This window comes from Aspergillus pseudodeflectus, assembly GCF_044049435.1.
Source record: "Aspergillus pseudodeflectus strain CBS 756.74 chromosome Unknown BJX68scaffold_117, whole genome shotgun sequence".
NCBI lineage: Eukaryota > Fungi > Ascomycota > Eurotiomycetes > Eurotiales > Aspergillaceae > Aspergillus > Aspergillus pseudodeflectus.
In genome coordinates, this window is record NW_027263893.1 from 1 (window position 1) to 19,602 (window position 19,602).

The 19,602-nt window shown below is 52.1% G+C and overlaps 9 protein-coding genes across 9 annotated transcripts; 3 read left to right on the forward strand and 6 right to left on the reverse strand.

The window, feature by feature from the left end:
* Positions 1–161: 161 nt before the first annotated feature.
* Positions 162–922, reverse strand: BJX68DRAFT_36824 (uncharacterized protein). Its single transcript, XM_071049035.1, has 2 exons — positions 238–922; positions 162–183 (listed from the first exon to the last, which is right to left on the reverse strand). Exon 1 carries the CDS (start codon positions 841–843, stop codon positions 295–297), a length of 549 nt encoding a protein of 182 aa, XP_070892054.1. The 5' UTR covers positions 844–922; the 3' UTR covers positions 162–183; positions 238–294.
* A 1,569-nt stretch (positions 923–2,491) lies between these two features.
* Positions 2,492–3,803, reverse strand: BJX68DRAFT_36817 (uncharacterized protein). The gene has a single exon (XM_071049034.1). It carries the CDS (start codon positions 3,727–3,729, stop codon positions 2,851–2,853), a length of 879 nt encoding a protein of 292 aa, XP_070892055.1. The 5' UTR covers positions 3,730–3,803; the 3' UTR covers positions 2,492–2,850.
* Positions 3,804–4,315: 512 nt separating this feature from the next.
* Positions 4,316–5,425, forward strand: BJX68DRAFT_250705 (SDR family NAD(P)-dependent oxidoreductase). The gene is made up of 2 exons (XM_071042296.1): positions 4,316–4,435; positions 4,491–5,425. The coding sequence occupies exons 1-2, from the start codon at positions 4,363–4,365 to the stop codon at positions 5,357–5,359; spliced, it is 942 nt and encodes a 313-aa protein (XP_070892056.1). The 5' UTR covers positions 4,316–4,362; the 3' UTR covers positions 5,360–5,425.
* BJX68DRAFT_250707 (isopenicillin N synthase family dioxygenase) lies at positions 5,426–6,956 on the reverse strand. The gene is made up of 2 exons (XM_071042297.1): positions 6,542–6,956; positions 5,426–6,476 (listed from the first exon to the last, which is right to left on the reverse strand). Exons 1-2 carry the CDS (start codon positions 6,614–6,616, stop codon positions 5,496–5,498), a joined length of 1,056 nt encoding a protein of 351 aa, XP_070892057.1. The 5' UTR covers positions 6,617–6,956; the 3' UTR covers positions 5,426–5,495.
* BJX68DRAFT_250708 (amidohydrolase family protein) lies at positions 6,954–8,726 on the forward strand. The gene is made up of 2 exons (XM_071042298.1): positions 6,954–8,156; positions 8,215–8,726. Exons 1-2 carry the CDS (start codon positions 7,166–7,168, stop codon positions 8,373–8,375), a joined length of 1,152 nt encoding a protein of 383 aa, XP_070892058.1. The 5' UTR covers positions 6,954–7,165; the 3' UTR covers positions 8,376–8,726.
* Positions 8,507–10,211, reverse strand: BJX68DRAFT_274541 (uncharacterized protein). The gene is made up of 3 exons (XM_071047680.1): positions 10,059–10,211; positions 9,660–10,004; positions 8,507–9,596 (listed from the first exon to the last, which is right to left on the reverse strand). Exons 1-3 carry the CDS (start codon positions 10,144–10,146, stop codon positions 8,527–8,529), a joined length of 1,503 nt encoding a protein of 500 aa, XP_070892059.1. The 5' UTR covers positions 10,147–10,211; the 3' UTR covers positions 8,507–8,526.
* A 378-nt stretch (positions 10,212–10,589) lies between these two features.
* Positions 10,590–12,662, reverse strand: BJX68DRAFT_274545 (CaiB/BaiF CoA transferase family protein). Its single transcript, XM_071047681.1, has one exon. The coding sequence runs from the start codon at positions 12,145–12,147 to the stop codon at positions 10,882–10,884; it is 1,266 nt and encodes a 421-aa protein (XP_070892060.1). The 5' UTR covers positions 12,148–12,662; the 3' UTR covers positions 10,590–10,881.
* A 200-nt stretch (positions 12,663–12,862) lies between these two features.
* On the forward strand, positions 12,863–14,164 carry BJX68DRAFT_273523 (putative cell cycle control protein (Cwf23); the record flags this gene model as incomplete). The annotated part of the gene is made up of 1 exon (XM_071047486.1): positions 12,863–14,164. One exon carries the CDS (start codon positions 12,863–12,865, stop codon positions 14,162–14,164), a length of 1,302 nt encoding a protein of 433 aa, XP_070892061.1.
* Positions 14,165–14,323: 159 nt separating this feature from the next.
* BJX68DRAFT_259931 (uncharacterized protein) lies at positions 14,324–19,147 on the reverse strand (the record flags this gene model as incomplete). Its single annotated transcript, XM_071043789.1, has 3 exons — positions 14,324–15,659; positions 16,664–19,028; positions 19,117–19,147. The coding sequence occupies 3 exons, from the start codon at positions 19,145–19,147 to the stop codon at positions 14,324–14,326; spliced, it is 3,732 nt and encodes a 1,243-aa protein (XP_070892062.1).
* Positions 19,148–19,602: the final 455 nt, after the last annotated feature.

Below are 19,602 nucleotides of genomic sequence, written 5' to 3' on the forward strand. Positions count from 1 at the left end.
GAGACCGATCATAGTCGAGCTATGATGCTAGGCCGGATTAGGGTTACGATCATAGGCAGGCTATGAGGAGCATAGACTGACTACGATGGGGCATACCCAGGACATGACCGGATCATAGCCAGGCTACGAGCCGAGCATAGTCAGGATATGATGGAACTTAGTATTTAAGCACACTCGTTAACACTTGTAATTAGTTCTAGCTACTGTCTGTTACTTTCGGAATCAAAGCTACCCTACCTTTCAGAAACCCAGTTACCTTCTTAGTTCGTTAAGAAGCAGTCTTCTCTATCGATATCAGAATACCTTAAGCCCTTCCAGGCCTAAGCAGGATTGGCAGGACTTATCTGACACTCTAGTACGTAAGCGCGAACCCTTTAACCACCAACCGAATGCCTCACTGCCTCGGTAGTTTAGGCAGCCAAGGCAGTAAGACAAATACTCATAGCCAACTAAGTGGTACAGAAAACCCGCAGTAAGCACCATATAACAACCAACACACATTGAATTATCATGCCCCGCCGAGAATTCGTGGCTGACCGTGTGAAGAAAAATAAGATTTTCGGTTTCCTTGCGTGTTGTTTGTGACTGATTTCCCTTGCATTGCATATATGTACGGTTACGGTTACGGGGCCAGCCAATGGGGTCGCGAGGTGGAGTTGGTGTTCGCATGTGGGCTGCTGTAGGGTACTTTCTTATGTACTGCCTAATGCGTGCCTCGTGGTTGGACGATGTAAGGTTGGTTGTGGGTGGAATGTATTGGGTTGGATGGATGGGCAGGTTGGCGGTAGTGAGGCAATGGTGCATGCATACTGATGTTGACCTCTGCGTGTGTGCCTTGGGCATTATTCGCTACTTGCGACAACCGAGTCAAGAGTCAGTAGTCGAAAGCCAGGTCGACGAGGACGAAAAGAAAAAATCCCAATACGGATACGTCTCGCCCAGACTTCTGGGCTATCGTATTTGCTTTTTTTCTTCTCTCCGCTTTATTTCGCCGTCTTGGCCTATAAATCCGGCAGAAACAAAAGCTTTCCGGGAGAATTGGAGTCGTCTATTCTAGCCTCGTCTGTAGGTAGCCTATACGTAGTATCGATATTTGAGGAACTTGGAGTTGAGCCGAGGAGGTTGAGGAGCTGAAGCTTGGAATTGGAGGTTCGAAGGAAGGAACTCCACAAACTAGCACCGGAGACGGGAGCGCATCGCGGACGGTGTGCGAGAGCAAAGACAAGGATGAGGTCTGTGCAAAAGTACGCCATGTAGATCAGCCGATCCGATCCGATCCTCAATCTCGTATCCTTTGAGGGCTCAGAAGAATATTGAATCGTGTCTTACAGTCTTCCTGAGCTGAAAGCGAGCGGAGTTGAGCGGGCGAGTTCGTGGAATCTAGTCCGGCTGGCGTCCAGATCCCGGACTAAACTGACCCAACTATTAGTGCGAAATACTAGAGGGATCGAATTCCGGTCAATTGCGCTTGGAGAGCGCGATTTGTTGAGGAGCGTCTCCTTCCAGTGTTGGATCTGCTCCACTGCGCTTAACTAAAGTTTATCTAAGGATGGAGTCATGGCAGAGCACATGCTATTGCTGAGGGAACGAAATGATGTGCTTCATGAATTGCTCAAAAGAGTACCGCTGATCGTCTCCTACTTCCTCATCGAGGGATTGCCGCATCCGACAGCTGTCAAGACCCAGTGATGAGCAAGATCTGGCTCAGGATTGATCAACGGATAGCCGGTGCGACGCGGATGGATGATCTTTGATAACGAAATCCAGCAACCGTGGGGACGCTATCTTCCATGGTTCAACAACAAAGGATTTGCAGATCCAAAAGTTAAAGCTTGGAATCAAGTCAAATAGCTGTACAGCAGTGCGTTATTATCACGCGTTTACCCGCTCACCCGAAGGTAGCGGGCCGCAACATACACCGCGCATAGGCAGGCGGGCGTCGTGTGACGATTGAGGTGTTCACTAGACTCCAAGATCGACAACTCTAACTCTTGATGAGAGCCAGGTGGCGCATGACGATCGTAGTTCCGTTGACTCGGGCCTGTGGAGAGATTGCCAGAAGTGGTTTTCCGGCGCCACGCAGAGTACTCCAAGAGATGGATCCCTGGTCGGGAACCTACACGATGCGGGCATTAGCCTCGCAACAACCTTCCAATTGATCTTAGGTGATTAGAGCGCGCAAACTCTAACTGCGGGCAACGAACCGTGGAGACCCAGAGGGTTGGTTCAGCACTGCAGTATAGCGGCGCCTCTCGGGGATCATGCCATTTCCGGAGTCGTTCAGCTAAGAGGTCTTCCAAATGATCTGGAGATAGGAAGCCTGCTAATGACACAAGTTCAGAGCCTAAACGCAGGAACACATTGAGACTAGGTAGTTCACGGGCATTCCTGGTTCATGTATGTTGGCGCATCTCATCACCCGCTAGGATGTTCTTGTCGAGAAAGAGAGGTAAACGGGGCTAATCTAGACCCGACTGAATTGCTCGTAGATGTCACGGCTTGGGCATCCGAATGCCTGGTGTGATGTTGTGACACTAGCTCTAGAGACGGTTCTGGTATGTCGTTCGCCTAGGGCTCGAACAAGTCCGTCGTGTGCAACGGCTAGAAAGCCTGCGAATTCCTTGTGTGATGTTGTGATACCTTGCTCAAGCTGCGTATAGGAGGCGCATCCTTCCCTGTTGACAGACTGGCTCCTCCCCTTCCATGAGTAAAGTTGAGGACAAAGGGCATCTTCTGATGCCGGCAAAGGTGACAAATACTGTAAGCAAGGTTCTCTCGGGCTGGAAGGACAGTTCGGTCCCGTTGCGGTTTCACATCACTCAATGCCCGCCGAGTCTGTTGCGACTCAGCCTAAAGAATACCATATCCCTTCCAATACACACCCCACGCCAGTGGTCCCAGAGCGCCGAGGACAGCGGCTCCTACTGGCACCTCGAGGATGCACCATACCCAGAGTGTACCAACAGCAGGAGCCTGCTTCATAACAGCATAGTACGTGTCCTCGTTCGTCATAGCCATGAGCTTGCTTCCTAACAAGACTGCACCAGGCAGGAAGACCATTGTCTTCAGCGTCGGCGGGAAAAGTAGTTTGCGCAAAAACGAGAATGACAGCTTTTCTGCATGCCACGGGAAGAGCGAGAGCGTCTCCGCCTTCGCGCCCCGGTTGAACGATATGATGTGTCCATGGGCAAGGTGAATGAGCAGAGTGAGCATTGGAAAGGCGACGAAACCGGAGTTGCGGAAGAGGGCGTCGAGTTGAATACTCTGTGCGTATTGATGAGCTGCCAGATAACCCAGTGTCAGATGGAGGACAGTCAGGGGTATAGAGAGCAGCAGAGTGTCAATGACAGGCGGGATGGGCGGTTCATCATCACCACCCTCCTCCTTCTTTTCTTCATCCACTTCAATGACTCGAGGACCCTGAATCCCATCAGCGGTGACATGACCTTCGAGGCCCGTGACGTCCGACCCATCCAGCGAAGAGATCTTGCCCGTGGCCGGGTCGATGGTCACGTATTGTGTCTTGAGACTTTTTATCGAGCCTGTATTTCCGATCGGGTTTCCTAGCTCAGCCTGCCTTTCCGCGATTATATCCACCAGGGTTTTTGCGTTCGAGGGGTCGTTCGATGGGGGTCGGGCAAGGGGGATGGAGGAGGGATCGAAGGTATCGGATTCGGCTTTCGATGAGGCAGCTGCCCGTCGTTGTTTTCGGTTTCGAGGAGCTTCCATTGTGAGCTGCACTGTATGTTGCGGAAGCGTTGAAGAATGCTTTGTTGATGCTAATCGTGAAAAGCCGATGAGGTTGAGCGTGGGCAGATTTGAGAAAGGGCCAGATTGAATTTCAGCAGCCCCCGGACATAAGCGGGGTTAAGCCAGGCTATACTACAGGCAGTAATGTCGTGTGTCGTTCAGGCGCCCTGCAAATCTGAATCTTCTTCACTTGTTTTCTACTGATCGAGCTAAAATGTTTGTTGACTCTATTCCAGTACCTTGAAATATGCCTGCTATAGATGAATTGGAGGTTGATGAGCATCCTTGCATAATCTAAATAAAGCGACTGGCATCATACCCATAAGAACACCATTCAATCCAATAAAATCGGCAGTGGAACTTGGTGCAGGGTAATCAGAGGCGGATGCTATACTCCTCGGCTTCTGAAGTTCGCCATGCTTGTCGTCCCATGGCAACAATCGGCGGAACCCCGAAGCTCGGATATCGGCTTGGTAATCGACGGTAGGCCATGATGCCATTACCCCGCCGAGATGAGTATATAAACTCCGAGTAACGTGCCCCAATCATCTTACAACCTACCCATTCTCTTCTATCTCATCGGGGCCAGCTAAGATTGCACATCAATTCGCAATGTCTCACCTTCAAGCTGCAAATTTATATAACATCAAGGGCCTCGTCGCCGTCATAACAGGCGGCGGCAGCGGTACTTTTCCCTCCTTCCCTATACCTCCCACCAAGCAAATTCTAACAAGAACCAGGCCTCGGCCGCACAATGGCCCTAACCCTCGCGACAAACGGCGCGTCAAAAGTCTTCATCCTCGGCCGCCGCGCCGACGCCCTGCATGAAACAATCTCGCAATTCCACAACCTCAACCCCTCCACAAAAGACACCGGCGCCGAAGCAAACACCATCGTTCCCGTCGTTACTGACGTGACCTCGCAATCCTCCCTTGAAGCCGCCTACGCCGCCATCTCGTCCCAGACAGACCACGTCGACCTCCTCCTTGTGAACTCGGGGATCCTCGGCCCGGCCGCAAAGATCATTGATAAGCCTGATGGCTCGAAGCCGTCGATTAATGAGCTGAAGGATTATCTGTGGTCGATACCCATGGAGGACTTCACGCGCGTCTTTGAGGTTAATACAACCGGAGCATACTATACGGCCATTGCATTCCTACCTCTGTTGGACGCGGCGAATAAGCGTCGTGCGCCACCGCAGAAGAATGTTCTCTCGCCGCCGCTGGCGCAGATAGTTATTACGTCGAGTATTGCGGGATATTCGCGCAGAGTGCCGTTTGACTTTGCGTATAACCTCAGCAAAGCGAGTGTGAATCACCTGGTAAAGGTTTTGTCGACGAATCTAACGGACTATAACATTCGAGTTAACGGCATTGCGCCTGGTCTGTACTACTCGGAGATGTCGGCTGGGTCGAATTTCGTCGAGGGAGATAAGGGTGTTTCAGATGGGTCGTTCCCGACGAGCTTGATCCCGATGACCAGGGCCGGGGGAGAGGAGGATATTGCGGGGCTGGTGCTTTGGTTGGCGGGGCCCAGCGGAGGATACATCAACGGGAATATCCTGGTTACTGACGGTGGGCGCTTGAGTGTCCTCCAGTCATCTTATTAGTTAGGGCTAGAGCAAGGGCAAGACATAGAATGGTAGATAGACGAAATCTCAAACATTAACGCTGAGACGCTAAGAAATCAAGACAGATATAAATATAAATATAAGCGCACAAATGTATAGGGTAGAACGCCGGCGACTAGTACGTAGCGGCGAGTCGCTGCACCAGGTACTCTCCAGCTGTAATCCCTGGATACTTGGCATTGCTGATATCCTCCCCATAAGTGCCCGGAATGGCTTCAATGAACTTGTCATGGTTAGGGTTGCAGAAATATGCAATGCTGTACCGGTCCGGATACACTTCCGACTCGTCCTCTTCGCCATACGCCTTTGGGGGCTCTACCACCCGGTGCCGTGTACTCTTGATAGTATCATTCGACCACCGAGCTAGGAGATCACCGGCGTTGATGACGACGGTATCAGGAAAAGGCGTCACGTCGACAAACGTACCCTCCGGGCTGCGCGCCTGGAGCCCACCCCTCCGATCTTGGAAAAGCAAAGTAATTGAGCCATAGTCGCTGTGCTCAGCTGCCCGAACTTGTCCAGGGTTCGTCTTGAAGATGTCTTTATGCACAGCCGGATAATGTAGCAGACGCAGAGTATTATCTCCCTGGTCCACATACTCGTCAAAGAAATGCACGGGCAGATTCATCCCCAGCGCAATAGCCTGCATCACCTTAATATGCAAGTCCTTGCACCTGGCAAAAAATGACTGCATCTCGTCCTTGAACTCCTTACCCTCGTCATCGATACTATCGGGCCAGTGGTTCGGAAGCCCCTCGACACCTTCCCGACCAATCTCCATACTCTCTTTGATATCGGGTATCGCGCGGCGGGCCTCGGGGTCCGAGAGATCGTCAACCGTGCTAAGCTTCTCCCGTCCCGTTCTGACGTAACCACGGTTCGCCTGCGGGGTTGTCCAGCCCAGGGTATCCTTTTGGTCTTGCGGGCGGGCGAAGAAGGCCGCGGAGGACTTGAAGACTCGGGCGACGATGGAGGGCGGAATGCCATGGTCTTTTAGGTAGAGAAAACCCGATGTTTTGAATGCGCCGACGATGGAAATGGCGACGGCGTGCTTATCGGCGGGGGTACCGTTGAGAAAGGGCGCGAAGTCGATGATCTAGGTTCAACTCAATTTCCTTTCGTCCCGACAACGACAAATAGCAGAAAAGAAGATGAACTTACCGGGATGACAAGGCCGTCTTTCGAAACAGTCTCGGTCACAGGCTTGCAAGCCTGGAGAGGCATATTCCCTTCCATGGCAGATGCGGTTGCGATAATAATTAAGCCACTCACTGAGATCGGACGATAAGAGCCTGAGTGGCTCAAACCGGAGAGATGGGAAAATGGGAGAGTGGCGGAGTCACTGGAAGCAGGATGGCAGTAAGGGAGACAAGACACTGCAAGGAGGGGCAGGAGTCAATCGACGGCGGTTATATCATAACCTGCAGGGCCAGGGTCCGGAGTCACAATCATCTCAATGCCCTGAAAGGAAATCAGGCAATGCGTAGTAATATATTGCGGGGAAGATAAAGGAAAGATAAGGTCGAGACGAAAGAGGGAAAGGTAGATACGTTATCACAGATAACCACTTGTGCTCCAAATGCCGAGAGAGGGAGATCGCAAATAGGCCTGCCCAGAGTCACGATGGCTACATAAGTAAAGAGACGTTGTCACCTTGGGCAGCCCTGCACAATAAACCCCGCAGCACTGCATCTACCCTGGTTTCCCTCTCTCCAGGACCTTCAATCCCCGTCCACCTTCATTCCCCCTCCTATCTACTTCCTCATATTCAATCAAACAATCAAAATGCCACTCGTCGTCGACGTGCACACCCACGTCTACCCGCCCGCCTACATGCGCATGCTGCGTGGCCGCAAAACCGTCCCCTACGTCCACGACCCATTCGACAACCCCAACGCAGACCCTCGCCTCATAATCCTCTCCTCAGATGATGACCCCTCTATACCTCTCTCGCACCGCGGCCGCCCAGTCGACTCCTCCTACTGGGATATATCCGTGAAATTATCTTTCATGCGGCAGCACGGGATAAACGTCAGCGTGATCTCGCTCGCCAATCCCTGGCTGGACTTCATTGAGCCCGCTGAGGCGCAGATGTGGGCGGAGCGAATCAATGATGATCTCGAAGCGACGTGTGCGAAAGTTAACAAGGAAGCGGATCCGGAGGGGCTCCTGAAACTTGAGGACAAGGAGAGCTTGTTTGCGATGGGCGCGTTGCCGCTTAGTGCGCCGGAGGCATCGGTTGTTGTGGGTGAGATCAAAAGGTTGAAGACGCTCCCGCATTTACGAGGGGTTATTATGGGGACGACCGGGTTGGGTAAAGGGCTGGATGATAGGGCCCTGGACCCCGTCTGGGAGGCGCTTCAAGAGTCGGATACTTTGATGTTCTTGCATCCGCATTATGGGCTGCCAGACGAGGCTTTTGGAGGCACTGAGGCGACGGGTCGCTATGGGCATGTCCTGCCGTTGGCATTAGGGTTCCCGCTCGAGACCACGATAGCTGTGACGCGGATGTTGCTCTCGGGTGTGTTTGATCGGTTCCCGAAGTTGAAGATCCTTCTTGCGCATTCAGGTGGCACGTTGCCCTTCCTCGCTGGCCGAATCGAGAGCTGTATTCTGCATGAGCGAAAGTTCATATCTGGAGGTGGTGATGTGCAGGGGCCGCAGCGGAGCATTTGGGACGTGCTAAAGACGAATATCTATCTTGATGCGGTGGTTTATGGGAAGCCAGGGCTGGAGGCGGCGATTGCGGCGTCGGGGTCGGATCGTCTTATGTTTGGTATGTACTTTGCTTGGCTACATAGCCTAAACTAGATTGCTAACAAGTTAACGTATAGGAACCGACCATCCATTCTTCCCGCCGTTGGATGACAAGGAAAGCGACTGGCCTAGTGTGACGACGAACTATAAAGCGATCCATGCTACTTTTGAGGGGAAATCTGATACAGTGAAAGATGTTCTAGGCGGAAATGCTGCGCAGATTTTGAATCTGAAGTGATCAGCGCCTGGGTATAGTACACTCCAGCTTTGCCTGCATAAACAATCAAATTAGGAAAACAAAACTCTCGGACACGGCTGCGTGTATATAGATATAGCATCGTTGAAACACAGAGTGACATATCGCATTGAGACAGAAGAAACATTGGCCATCATGGGAGCTTGCTCGTCAACATGTTCCAGCCCATAAGTCGCCATACCTCTCCCATATACCAGTCAGGTACCGACAATTGAGCGCCCCCGTGAGACTTCAAGAGCCTGTCTATATTGAGACTCTCGGGCAGGGTAGGACACTGCAAACGCGGGCCGTAAGCGTCAGAATCCGCACCGAAGACGGCTTGCACAAGCGTGCTCTCTATTCTTGCATTGATGCTAGATATGAACCGTGTGCGAGACGATTGGCCCTCGGCTTCCGGGTTCGATGCAGGAGAACAGGCATTGAAGACGGCCAACGCTCCTTCTAGAAGCCAAACCAAATGCTTGGCTTCTGTGCACATGGCGTCCAGGGACTGGTTGTCGAGCTCGGCGTCGACCAGTCCGGCAGGAAGGGGCAGTATGCTAGGGTCCGCTCGCAGCTCAGGCTGCAGTTGTAGATCTCGGAAATGGAAGATGCACAGAAGTTTTCCAACGCGGCTGAGCAGGATACACAGGAATCCTTCGATCAGGCTCTGCTGCTCAGTTTGGGATGGGTCGAGAGCTGTTATCATACGGCTAAGCAATGAAACAAGCTGCATGGCTCCTTCTTTCTCGGTCTCGAGCTGGGCTGGCCATCCCGCGTTGGTTTTTGACCTTGTCATGGGACCTTCAGTTGAAAGTCTTGAGAAATCCGGTGATGGCCTAGTAGATGCCCACATCTTGCAGTATCGTTCCAGGGTACCCATGATGGCCTCGTATAAGCCGACAATGCTATACATGAGGATATTTGTCTCTCGCCTGGCAGGCTCAGAAGCTGAGAGCTTCTTCAGTGCCTGGAATAGAAGAGCCGCAGCAGATTCGACTGCCTGTATAACTGCTTTAAAGCGAGACAGATCGTTAGGGGTTAGGTTTGCGTTTTTGGACCCGGCTTCGCTTGGGCTCAACGACTCCAGAGAAACCGCGCCCTCGATCTCATCTGCAGACCTTTTGCACAAGTCAACAGCCGGGCGTAGGATATTGATGCCAGTTGACCGTCTCTGTAGGGCTTTCTGGAGGATATAGAACTGTCGCATAAATGGGGCAGTGGCTGACCGGAAAAGATATTAGTGTGAAGTAGAGTGCAACTGGATCGGTAGTAGAAATCACTCACAATCCTCAAGAGTTTTCGATATTTGGGTACCTGCAGCAGGCAAGCTCAAAATAGGGTATAGCTGCGTTCTAGCCCGCAATGTTGGATTCCCAGCATCACGATCCTTGGTCAACCCGTGCAATGCAGTCTCAACCGACCCATTTCCTTGAGCCCGTACTCTAGCTAACAGCATATCATTGCATTGTTCAAGCTCATACACACTATCTCGCAGTTTGTTTTGTTCCGCCTCTGACTTGTCATGCGCTTGCTTCCAGAATGCAACGCTGTCGAAGAATTGCTCGGGAGAACGAAATGCTTCTGGTTCTCTCCTTGTTTTGATGAATTGCCGGACTTGTAAGATGTGCTCTATCAAGATATTGGTTAGATGGCTTCAAGCTAGCTGATGATGGAGAGATGCACCTCTGACGTCCAGATTCGCTGGCTTCGATTTGACAATAGCGAGTGCTAGGGCTAATTGTTCGGGAGGTGGAGGAGGAATTGACTCCATTCTCAGTAACCAGCTTCCATGACAGACAGCCTCGGTCTTGAAAGCTTGAGCTGGTGAATGGCAAGTTGATGAACTGGAGAAGTGGTGGAGGCTCGACTTGGCCCAAAGAGGACATGGTGGACACGTGCTTCTTCAACATCTAGCACCGTTCGTTCTAGTCCTTGAGAATAGAATCTGTTTCACCTTTTTCGACCAAAGCAGTTGCAATATAAAGACCTAGAGTACGCCCAACTTGACAATCATGGGAAGAATAGCGCAGGCTATATAATCTTCCAGAGTGACTATTCTGTGCCTGTCAGCCTTCTCCAACTCCTAAGGTTCTTATATTTGTTCAGTTGGGCACCTCCTTGAGGTTTTGGGGATGAGACTCATATTCCACATCCCAGTGAAGCATATTTGACGATCAAAGCTCAAGTCGAGCTGGGTGGGATTGCTCGTCCGGCTTACGCGACACTGCATCTCAATCCATCCGTGAACCCAATCTGTCTAGTAGGACATTGCTGTAGGCCAACGCGAGACTAGCTGATCTCACGAGCCACAACAGGTAATTTCAAAGCCAGTTCTCAGTATCATCCCTACCTCGAGTGTCTTGCCGCACCCGCAGTCCCTGCACAGAGACACAACAATTTGGGAGAAGCGTATCAGGCCTCTCATTCATTAGTGGCCATTGATCTGATCACACCACTACAGCAGTAAGCACACCGGATGAACTTTCAAAAGTCTCTATTGAATTGTCTATTCTTTGTTGCTGGTTGTGATCCCCAACTCCGCCAGAATCGATTCGTTGTGCTCACCCACCTTTGGGACAGGGTCCATTCGTGCATGCACACCCTCGTTTCCAGAACTCAGGGGTGTGAATCCAGGCGGGAGAAGAGCCGGCACAGGGCCCTCGGGCGTCTGCACCTCAGTCCACCGATTGCGAGAGCGCAGCTGCGCATGTTCCCAGACTCCATGCATATCATTCACATTTGCATTCGCGATAGAAGCCTCATCGAGTCGGCGCGTAGCTTCCCCCGCGGTGAGGTCCGCAAAGGATTTATGAATGATGTCCTTCAGCGCTTCCCGATTCTGTGTACGGACAGAGTTTGTCGAGAATCTGGCATCCGTCGCGAGGTCGGGTTGTGAGAGGACTAGCGTGCAAAAGTTCGCCCATTCTCTCTCGTTCTGGATGCCCAGCATAACTGATTGTCCGTCGCCCGTTTCGAATGGGCCGTAAGGGTATATGGAGGCGTGGGAGGCTCCCGCGGGCACGGGGCCAGGAGCGCCGTTGTAGGCGTAGTACATCGGGAATCCCATCCATTCGACCATGGACTCTAGCATAGAAATGTCGATGTGGCTTCCACGGCCGGTCTTGGAGCGCTGCAATAAGGCTGCCAGGATGTTGCTGTAGGCGTACATGCCAGATGCGATATCTGCAATGGAAATCCCGACTTTGGCAGGCTCGTTGCCAGTCCCGGTAACAGAGAGCATGCCCGCTTCACTCTGCACAAGAAGATCATACGCCTTCTTGTCTCGGTATGGCCCATCCTGTCCATATCCAGAGATATCGCAGACGATGAGACCCGGATGCGATTCTTTCAAGTCGTCAAAGGAGAGACCTAACCTAGAACTCGCCCCAGGGGCAAGATTCTGCACAAGCACATCGGCCTTGCCGAGTAGCTTCATCAATACCGCATGATCTGAAGGCTTCTTCACGTCCAGCGCAAGGCTCTCCTTTGACCGATTTGTCCAAACAAAGTGCGAGGCGAGCCCGTTGACCCTGGTATCATAGTTGCGCGCGAAATCTCCTACGCCGGGTCGTTCGACTTTGATCACGCGTGCGCCTAGGTCTGCCAGTTGTCTTGTACAAAACGGGGCGGCAATTGCTTGCTCCAAACTGACAACTGTGATATCGGATAAGGGACCTTGGTTCCGTCGCGCAGCAGATAATGAGAAGTGCCGAATACTACCTGATATAGTCGGCAACGGTATGCATCGGGTCCGAGATAATCGAGCAAACATCTTCAACAATTGCAGTTTCGAATCTATGTTGAACTAGGCTCGGCTGCTATGTTGCTGGGCCCGTCTTATATATAATGGGATTCTGTCTCGGGAGTAGTCTTCCATGCGGAGATAGCACCTGCTGGATGAGTGTCGGCTACTCGTGGTGTATAGCCGAGATGGTTGGAGCTCCGATCTCAAGCAAGTAACCGATAAGTCGCCTTCTTGAAGACGTTCTGAACTTTGACATCTTCTATATTCGCGCTGGGTATGACCATTAGCTCTCAAGTCTCTGATTGATTCAGAGCAGTCATAACGGCTGGTTCCAAGGTTGCCGAAGAACATGATGGCTGGTGTTGGTTCTTGTCTCGACGGTGTTGGCATGATAGTAGGTGCTCCAGAATATATAGTGACGAGTGACTTTCTGAAAAAGGGTTATGTCGCGTTCCGCAGATAAAACAATAACATAGTCTTATTAAAACACGAGTATATGATTCGAGAGAAGACCTATCGAGAGAACTGAGGTTGAATTGAATTTGTGGTGTCAGATGTTTTGTCGCAAAACATTGAGGACGAAGGCCTTGGAGTCCGCCACCGCCAACCAGGAACTTTCTACTGTCAAAATAAGCTCACAACACCTCACTACCTGCTCAAAATTTCTCCACGCTCATTTCGAAACCCACTTTTGTCGCTTGAACTCATTGACTGTCTATTAAGAGAGAGAAACATCAGCGAAATGCCCCTCGACGACCTGAAAACCCACGCGACCTCCGCGTCTCACGACTTCTACGCCCTCCTCGACATCTCCCCCAGCGCAACCGACTCTGAAATCCGTCGCGCCTACCGCCGTACAGCGTTAAAATACCACCCGGATAAGATCACCAACCCCACACAAGCCGACATAGACAAGTTCCACCTTCTTCAAATCGCAAACGATGTCCTCTCCGACTCGGCCGTCCGGCAGCTGTATGATAATGCGCGGGAGGCGCGGGAGCGCAAGAAGCGTGAGGTTGAGTTACTGGATGGGGTTAAGAGGAAGATGAGGGAGGATTTGGAGAGGAGGGAGAGGGAGGGTATGAGGGATGCGGCCGCTGCGGGGGCTGCTGGAGTTAGAGGGGTGAAGAGGGCGTGGGGTGGGGAGGACGAGGCCGAGGAGAGGCTACAGAGGGAGATTGAGAGGATTGCAGAGGATGGGAGGCGAAGGAGGTTAGAGCGTGAGGAGAAGCTAAAAAAAGAGGTTGAGGAGGATGAAAAGAGAATACGGGAGGAGGAGGATGAGAAGCAGAGAATTCAGGATCGGAGCTCGCAGCGTGTGGATCGGTCCAGGGAGGGGGGCGCGAATGTTCCTGAGCAAGAGCGCGCGGTCAAGGTACGCTGGGTGAGGGAGGGGCGTGGTGTGGATATCGACAAGGACCGGCTGATGGCGTTGTTTGCCCCCTTTGGGAAGATTGAGAGCGTCCTCGTTCTCAAGGATAGGCGGCAGCGGCTTGAGGGGAGGAAGGAGAAGAAGACTGTTGCGACGGGAGTGATTGTCTTTGCTTCAATCGTCAGTGCGCATACAGCTGTGCTTGACAGTGAAAAGTTCATGCACGAGAGTCTGTCACGAACACAGAGCGACTGGAATGTGATTGACTCTGTTTTTTGGGCTTTGGGAGAACAACCAGATTTAGCTGGGAGACATGCTGGCTCACCTTCTCCTTCAAGTGAGGGTCAGGCTGCTCCCTCTCCGAAGGAGCATACACCAGCACCAGCTCCAGCTCCAAAGCCCACCTTTAGTTTTGCAGGACTCAAATCCGCTGGGGCCAGCGGACAGCCTGGTAAAGCGCCTTCGTTCGGTTCTTTCTCCTCCGCAGCAGCGACAGGAGGCCCCAAAACAACACCGTCCGAGTCGACGAACGGTGCAAGCGCCAGTTTCCAGGAGATCACACTCATGCGACTAAAGAACGCGCAACGAGAAAAGGAGCGGAGAGCACTTGAAGAACAACTAGAAAAAGAAGACGCGGCCGCAGACGCAGCAGAAGCTGCCGCGAGAACTTGAGGTCTACAATCCGACGGTATGCCTCGATCATGACTTTACTACTTACTGTTTTGGTTTAAAAAGATACCCATGCATAGCTTTGCACATTGGTTTGCATTGATGTGGCGTTATACAAGTCTAAATATTTGTACAATATTATATTATAGGTCATTCCTCATTTCAGCGTTGAGCCTCTTCCCCCTCTAGCTGCTCAAGATAGTCCTTCGCCCGGCGACCCTCGCGGTTAGGGTTGTTGTTGTTTTTGGCGCCACCTGCCATGATAAACTCTCTGGTCCAGGAGGGCACTATCGCCTTCAGCTTGACCTCGCCGTCCTGGCCTTCGCTTCCTTCAGGCCCACTCCACGAGACCTTGAACTCTTGGTCTGGAGTGAACTGGCTGCCCTCACCAGTCAGTGCGACATCAGTCATCATCTCCAAGCGGCACAGTGCAAGTCCAATGTTACCAATACCACCGAGGAATTTACCCGCGCTACGGCCCCTTCGTGCGCTGACCTTGGAGATATTCGAGCCAGACGGCGGAAGAGAGAGCTTGACAGACGGGTCATAAACCGGCCCATCCGAAGAGGGCAGAGCGTCCGCAGCGCCTTCATACAACTGAACAGGCAGTATCCGCTTCCTTACGACACCAGTATGGTGCGTCCGAATCGTCAACTCTTGACCAACATAGCAGCCCTTGCGGAAATCAATACCCTTCATCATATCCATGTTGGACTCGAGCGGCAGCGACGATTCGCGAATAATCTCAGACTGCCCCTCTGCAACACCATGCAACATACGACGAATGGTATACCCGTCCAAGCCAACCTCGTCACCTGCAACCTGCGCCTCGTCAGGAATATATGTTCTCAAATCATCCGAACCAGGTGTAACAAGACGGGACCCGAAACCAGGTGCGCGTGTGTCCACACAACCAACAACCGACTGTGAAGAAGGAAACGGTGAAGACGTCGATGACTCTAAATTATACGCGGCCCAGCGCGGCTCCGAATGGTTCTTCCACGCCGCCCACACGGTCCGCTCGTCCTCCTCCAAAGCCCGGAGCTTCAATTTCGCGCGCAGTTTATGTTTCTTAAGATGCTTGAGGAGACTTGGAACTTCGTTCTTATCGACCTCCACCAGCCACGCCGGTTCATCGGGCGAAGCGCCCTCGGATTGCGGAAGCGGGTAAATAAATACGTCGTTGAGTATACGGCCGGTGGAATTCAGAAACGCGGCATAGGAGCCCGTGTGTCGTACTCGGCGGTTCGGGTCGTTTGCGATAAACATGTTCTGTGTTATGAGGCCTTGAAGGAACGTTGTACTATCAAGACCGGTAATGGAGATCAATCCTCGGTTCGTGAGTCGAGCATATCCGGCTTGTGGCGGGGGCTGCGGAATGCTCTGGGCTCGAGCTTGCGGGGTTGTTGAGAATGACCTCCATTGAAGCGAGAAGCGAGTGCATACTGTGCTCGGAGATGCCTTTGAGCGCATCATGTTGGCGTGCACTTCTTTCGGTCTGTGGATGAAGTTGCGCAAAGTTTACGATTCCAACAATGACATCGTCCATAAAATATGGCGGTGTGCAATGGCAGTATCGGAAGACCGATGTATCTCCGCATTTCCTTTGTAAACTACGCCCATGATGATACTTACCTTGACCTGGCTCCTTCCAATGGACTCGCGTCTCTCTTATACTGCTGTTCACTAACATTCATCGAAACATGTTTACTACTCTCAAATAGGACGGTTTACAAATTGTCTTAATGCGTCTGAAGTCTAAGTCGACGCGCAATACCATTAGTCCGGGCAAATGCGAGTAATTTCGCGCCCACATCCCCCATATATCGTTATCAGGCCCTACTATGCAGGGCCAGCCCATTGGTTAAGAGTAACCATAGCCTGTTAGCTAAATCTAGGCACAGACCGGAAGTCCGGACTTCGATGAGAAGGCATACCTGCCTTGTTCACTGAGCTTGTCGGTGCGAACCAGCAGGCTCTCGATTGACTTGCATGTCTCCTGCTAGCTCACACACATCACTCTAGCGAAAACGAAGGCACCTCCACCATCCCTCAGAATTCCCCAACTTTGTTTCGCGGACACTAAAGTCAGCAGCGCGAAGAATTCAGTGTGCTTTTATGGCGATTTCGCATCATCTCAAGGATGGGTTGCGGGTATCGCAAAGCGATCAAATGAGGTCTCGATGGTCTCTACCATGGTTCTTATTATATCATCTTTCTATGATCTATGCACGGCATTGAAGGGAATTTGATACTCTGTCGGAACATTGTCTCTTTGAACATTACTCGAGCCAGTATCTGTTTCTAGAGTATTCAGATCTATGATAAACCAAGCGCCTGGTGGATCTGACTATATTCATGCTAAGGCTAAGATACAGCAGAGACTATATTGCTCAAAAATACCCAGCGGCGGCACCTTATTTGCTGCCTTTAGCAACTCCTTCCAAAAAGCCAAGTAAGAATGCTTTATTAGCAGGGGTTGCAACCCGGTTTGTGTTGGACGCTCCGTCGTCCATGGACATCTCATTCCCAGCATGGTGGTGGAGTGGTGTGAGCGGACTGACGACAGACGGTGTAACGGAAGGCTTAGGGACGGCGGTCTGCAGGTTTAGTTGCCCCGCGGTCGGCGCTTTTGGAGAAGTCGCAGGTTTCCCGAACAGGGAGAGAAGCGTCTCTCTTTGTGCGGCCGTCTGGCTTGACCGCCGGAATGATTCAGGTTGAGGAGATGGAGCAGTCTTAAGATCAGGTCCAGTAATATCATCTGGCGTGCTGGGAACTTCTGTGTCTTTCGTCCGTACAGGTAATATGCTGTGAATGTCCGCTTTATCAGAGCGACGTAGAATCTGGGGCTGAAACGTCTTGGGAGGCTCTGGAGACTTCGCTTTGACAGGCCGAGGCTTGATGGAAGGTTGAGGAGGGGGCGCTGGCGCTGGAGCAGGCGGTTGTTCCCTCCGGGCACCCTGCGGTCTAGGCAAAATCGTTATAGGTGAAGCCAAAGGCTGCGTCTGTCGTTCTCGGCTGTCTCGGCTGACTTGACGTCTTGAGTCATGCGCCTTCCTAGTCGACGATTTTTGGATTGCTTCGAACTGGGGAGTATTTAGGGGACCAGATACTGTTGCGGATGTCCAAGCACCTTTGACTATTTGTTGAGGTTGAGGAGGATTTGAGTCCACATTAGGCCGTTGCAGAATCTGTTTCTGCGCAGGCGATGATGGGTACGCCGATAACTCAGCCGGTCGTGAGCCACTCGGTGCCGGAGACCCTTTTAGCAAACTCAACAATTGGTCTTGATGGGCCGACGGCTTGCGCTCACTCCTTGGGGACGGCTCCGGTCGCGGTGCCAATTTTGCAGTCGACATCTGTGGGGTTTGCTTGTCATCTTTAAAGACACTCAGTAATGCTAAAGAATGGCTGGTAAGCTTCGGCGGTGGCAGCTTGCTTGCAGGAGGTACAGCAGCTTGACTTTGAGGCGGTTGAGCTGAGTGCGAGAACTGGGGGTCTCCTGTTCGTTGATACGGTGCCGGCACAGGACCTTGCCCATGAAGCGGGGGGAATACTGGTGGTAACGGCCTTGGTTGAGAAGGGTGTTGCCGAGGTAGGTTGGGCGGGCCTGGGTAAGTATTGGAAGGGCCTTGGTGGTGAGGTCCCGGATACCCGGGAAGGGGTTGTGGGCCCGGTATAGGATGATTTCCTGTAGGAAATGGGCCGTGAGAAGGGCCCCGATATGGAGATGGACCTTGCGGTAAAGCTCCTGGGGGTCCTGGGGGTCCGACATATTGCTGAGGAAAGCCCGGGAAGAAGCCAGATGGTTGCGGTCCTTGTTCATCCCTAGCGGCCTGCGGAGTAGGATTCGGGGAAGAACCACTTCTAAGGAGTTCCAAAAGCGCATTAGACTTTGAGGAGTTAGGGTCAGCACTGAACAAATTGACAGGCTCCTGAGCAGGGAGGCCATTGTTGATGTTGAGAAGGCGTTTAAGGTGGGTGGATGCATCGTGGGGGACTGCCACTTCTGGCAAATCGCTTGGAACAGCCAGCTCTTTAGGCACTTGGTTGGGCATATACCCTAAGTTCGACGTCTGAAGACCCTCGTCCATAGAAACATCCCCATCGTTCAGAATCTGCTTAACGTCGAGGTGTGCCTTGGGATCGAGTTTCTTCTGCTGCGCAATCCATTTCTTGAGCGGGTGCAGAAAAGGAGCAACCATATAGAACTTGTTGGCATTGGGGGCTGCCTGCCCCTCACACTGCTTGCTTTTCTTCAAAGTCGGCAGATCAGATAGCTTCCACCATTCGATCTTGCTGATTTCCTTTCGTGTACGGGGTTCAAAGTAAGCGTCCTGAGGTACCCCTCTGAAAACGTACAGCCTCATATGCTGTTCGCGCATGGTGATTTCGATGAACTTGACTTCCTCATCATCCTTGACCAATCCGGCTTCACGAACATCGTAGCCAGTTTCCTCGTAGACTTCACGGATGGCACAGTCGAGATCCTTTTCGTCCTTGTTGATTTTTCCACGGGGAAAGCTCCAGTTGGCGCCCTTCTTCCAGCCTTTGACGAGGACGACTTGATCCATCTCACGATTCAACATGATAGCTCCACGAACAGGCACCCGGGTCTTGTAGGCCAGGAACTCGGAGAACGCTGTCATGTGGTGATATTGAGACCAATTTGCCATGAGCGGACAGTGCTGAAAGATTCGCAAGGCGAACGCCTTAAGGGAGAGCGACGGCAAGGCCGGATCGAGAGGCCGGATAAAATCCTCGTAGAACCATTGTGCCTCCTCAACTTGGAAGCATATCCGCTCAACCGATTCCAATTCTTCACGAGGCAGGTTTATAATGAAGCGGACGCACAAGTCATCTAGCCCTGTTCGCAATCGCTGTTAGCGCCTCCCACAGCCGTGTGCCTAGCTGATGAGCCAAGGGAGGGGCATCTCGATGATAAAGTCACTTACAATCCTCCAGTTGCATTTTCGGTTTTGTCATAGTGTAAGGCGTGCTTTGGCATTTCAACACGGCCTACTGTGGCCGAGTAGGATTGCAAGGTCTGTTGTCGAAGAGTTGCTGGTTGATGCAGGCGGACAGCGCAATCGTGCAGCCTCGAGGAAAGGAGCTTGGCAAAGCGCCAACCCTGAAGCGTACAAGTATTTGGTACACAACGCAGGCGATAGCGAGCTTGCAGTAAATTAGCCGGTCGCCGACACGGTTGATAATGAATAGGTAGGCGAGGGAATGAACGTCAGTGCTGACAAGACCCGGGGAGAAGAGCGGATGGTGACTCGGAGTCGGTGGACCAACTGACCAGCTAAGCCACACCTTTATTCAGAAGCGCCCAAACTGTGGCGTCATGGCCCAATAGTTGTCACCGCGCCAGGAGTGGCAATGCATTTTGTGGCTGGAGGGTGATCTGCCTCAGACGATTATGTCACCAAACAAGAATG

Coding starts and splice junctions, on each gene's coding strand:
- BJX68DRAFT_36824 (XM_071049035.1), bottom strand. CDS start 843: ATGCCCAAGGCACACACGCAGAGGTCAACATCAGTATGCATGCACCAT.
- BJX68DRAFT_36817 (XM_071049034.1), bottom strand. CDS start 3,729: ATGGAAGCTCCTCGAAACCGAAAACAACGACGGGCAGCTGCCTCATCG.
- BJX68DRAFT_250705 (XM_071042296.1), top strand. CDS start 4,363: ATGTCTCACCTTCAAGCTGCAAATTTATATAACATCAAGGGCCTCGTC. Junction 4,436..4,490: donor CATAACAGGCGGCGGCAGCG/GTACTTTTCCCT, acceptor AACAAGAACCAG/GCCTCGGCCGCACAATGGCC.
- BJX68DRAFT_250707 (XM_071042297.1), bottom strand. CDS start 6,616: ATGGAAGGGAATATGCCTCTCCAGGCTTGCAAGCCTGTGACCGAGACT. Junction 6,477..6,541: donor AAGACGGCCTTGTCATCCCG/GTAAGTTCATCT, acceptor AGTTGAACCTAG/ATCATCGACTTCGCGCCCTT.
- BJX68DRAFT_250708 (XM_071042298.1), top strand. CDS start 7,166: ATGCCACTCGTCGTCGACGTGCACACCCACGTCTACCCGCCCGCCTAC. Junction 8,157..8,214: donor GTCGGATCGTCTTATGTTTG/GTATGTACTTTG, acceptor GTTAACGTATAG/GAACCGACCATCCATTCTTC.
- BJX68DRAFT_274541 (XM_071047680.1), bottom strand. CDS start 10,146: ATGGAGTCAATTCCTCCTCCACCTCCCGAACAATTAGCCCTAGCACTC. Junction 10,005..10,058: donor AGCGAATCTGGACGTCAGAG/GTGCATCTCTCC, acceptor ATATCTTGATAG/AGCACATCTTACAAGTCCGG. Junction 9,597..9,659: donor ATCGAAAACTCTTGAGGATT/GTGAGTGATTTC, acceptor TTTTCCGGTCAG/CCACTGCCCCATTTATGCGA.
- BJX68DRAFT_274545 (XM_071047681.1), bottom strand. CDS start 12,147: ATGTTTGCTCGATTATCTCGGACCCGATGCATACCGTTGCCGACTATA.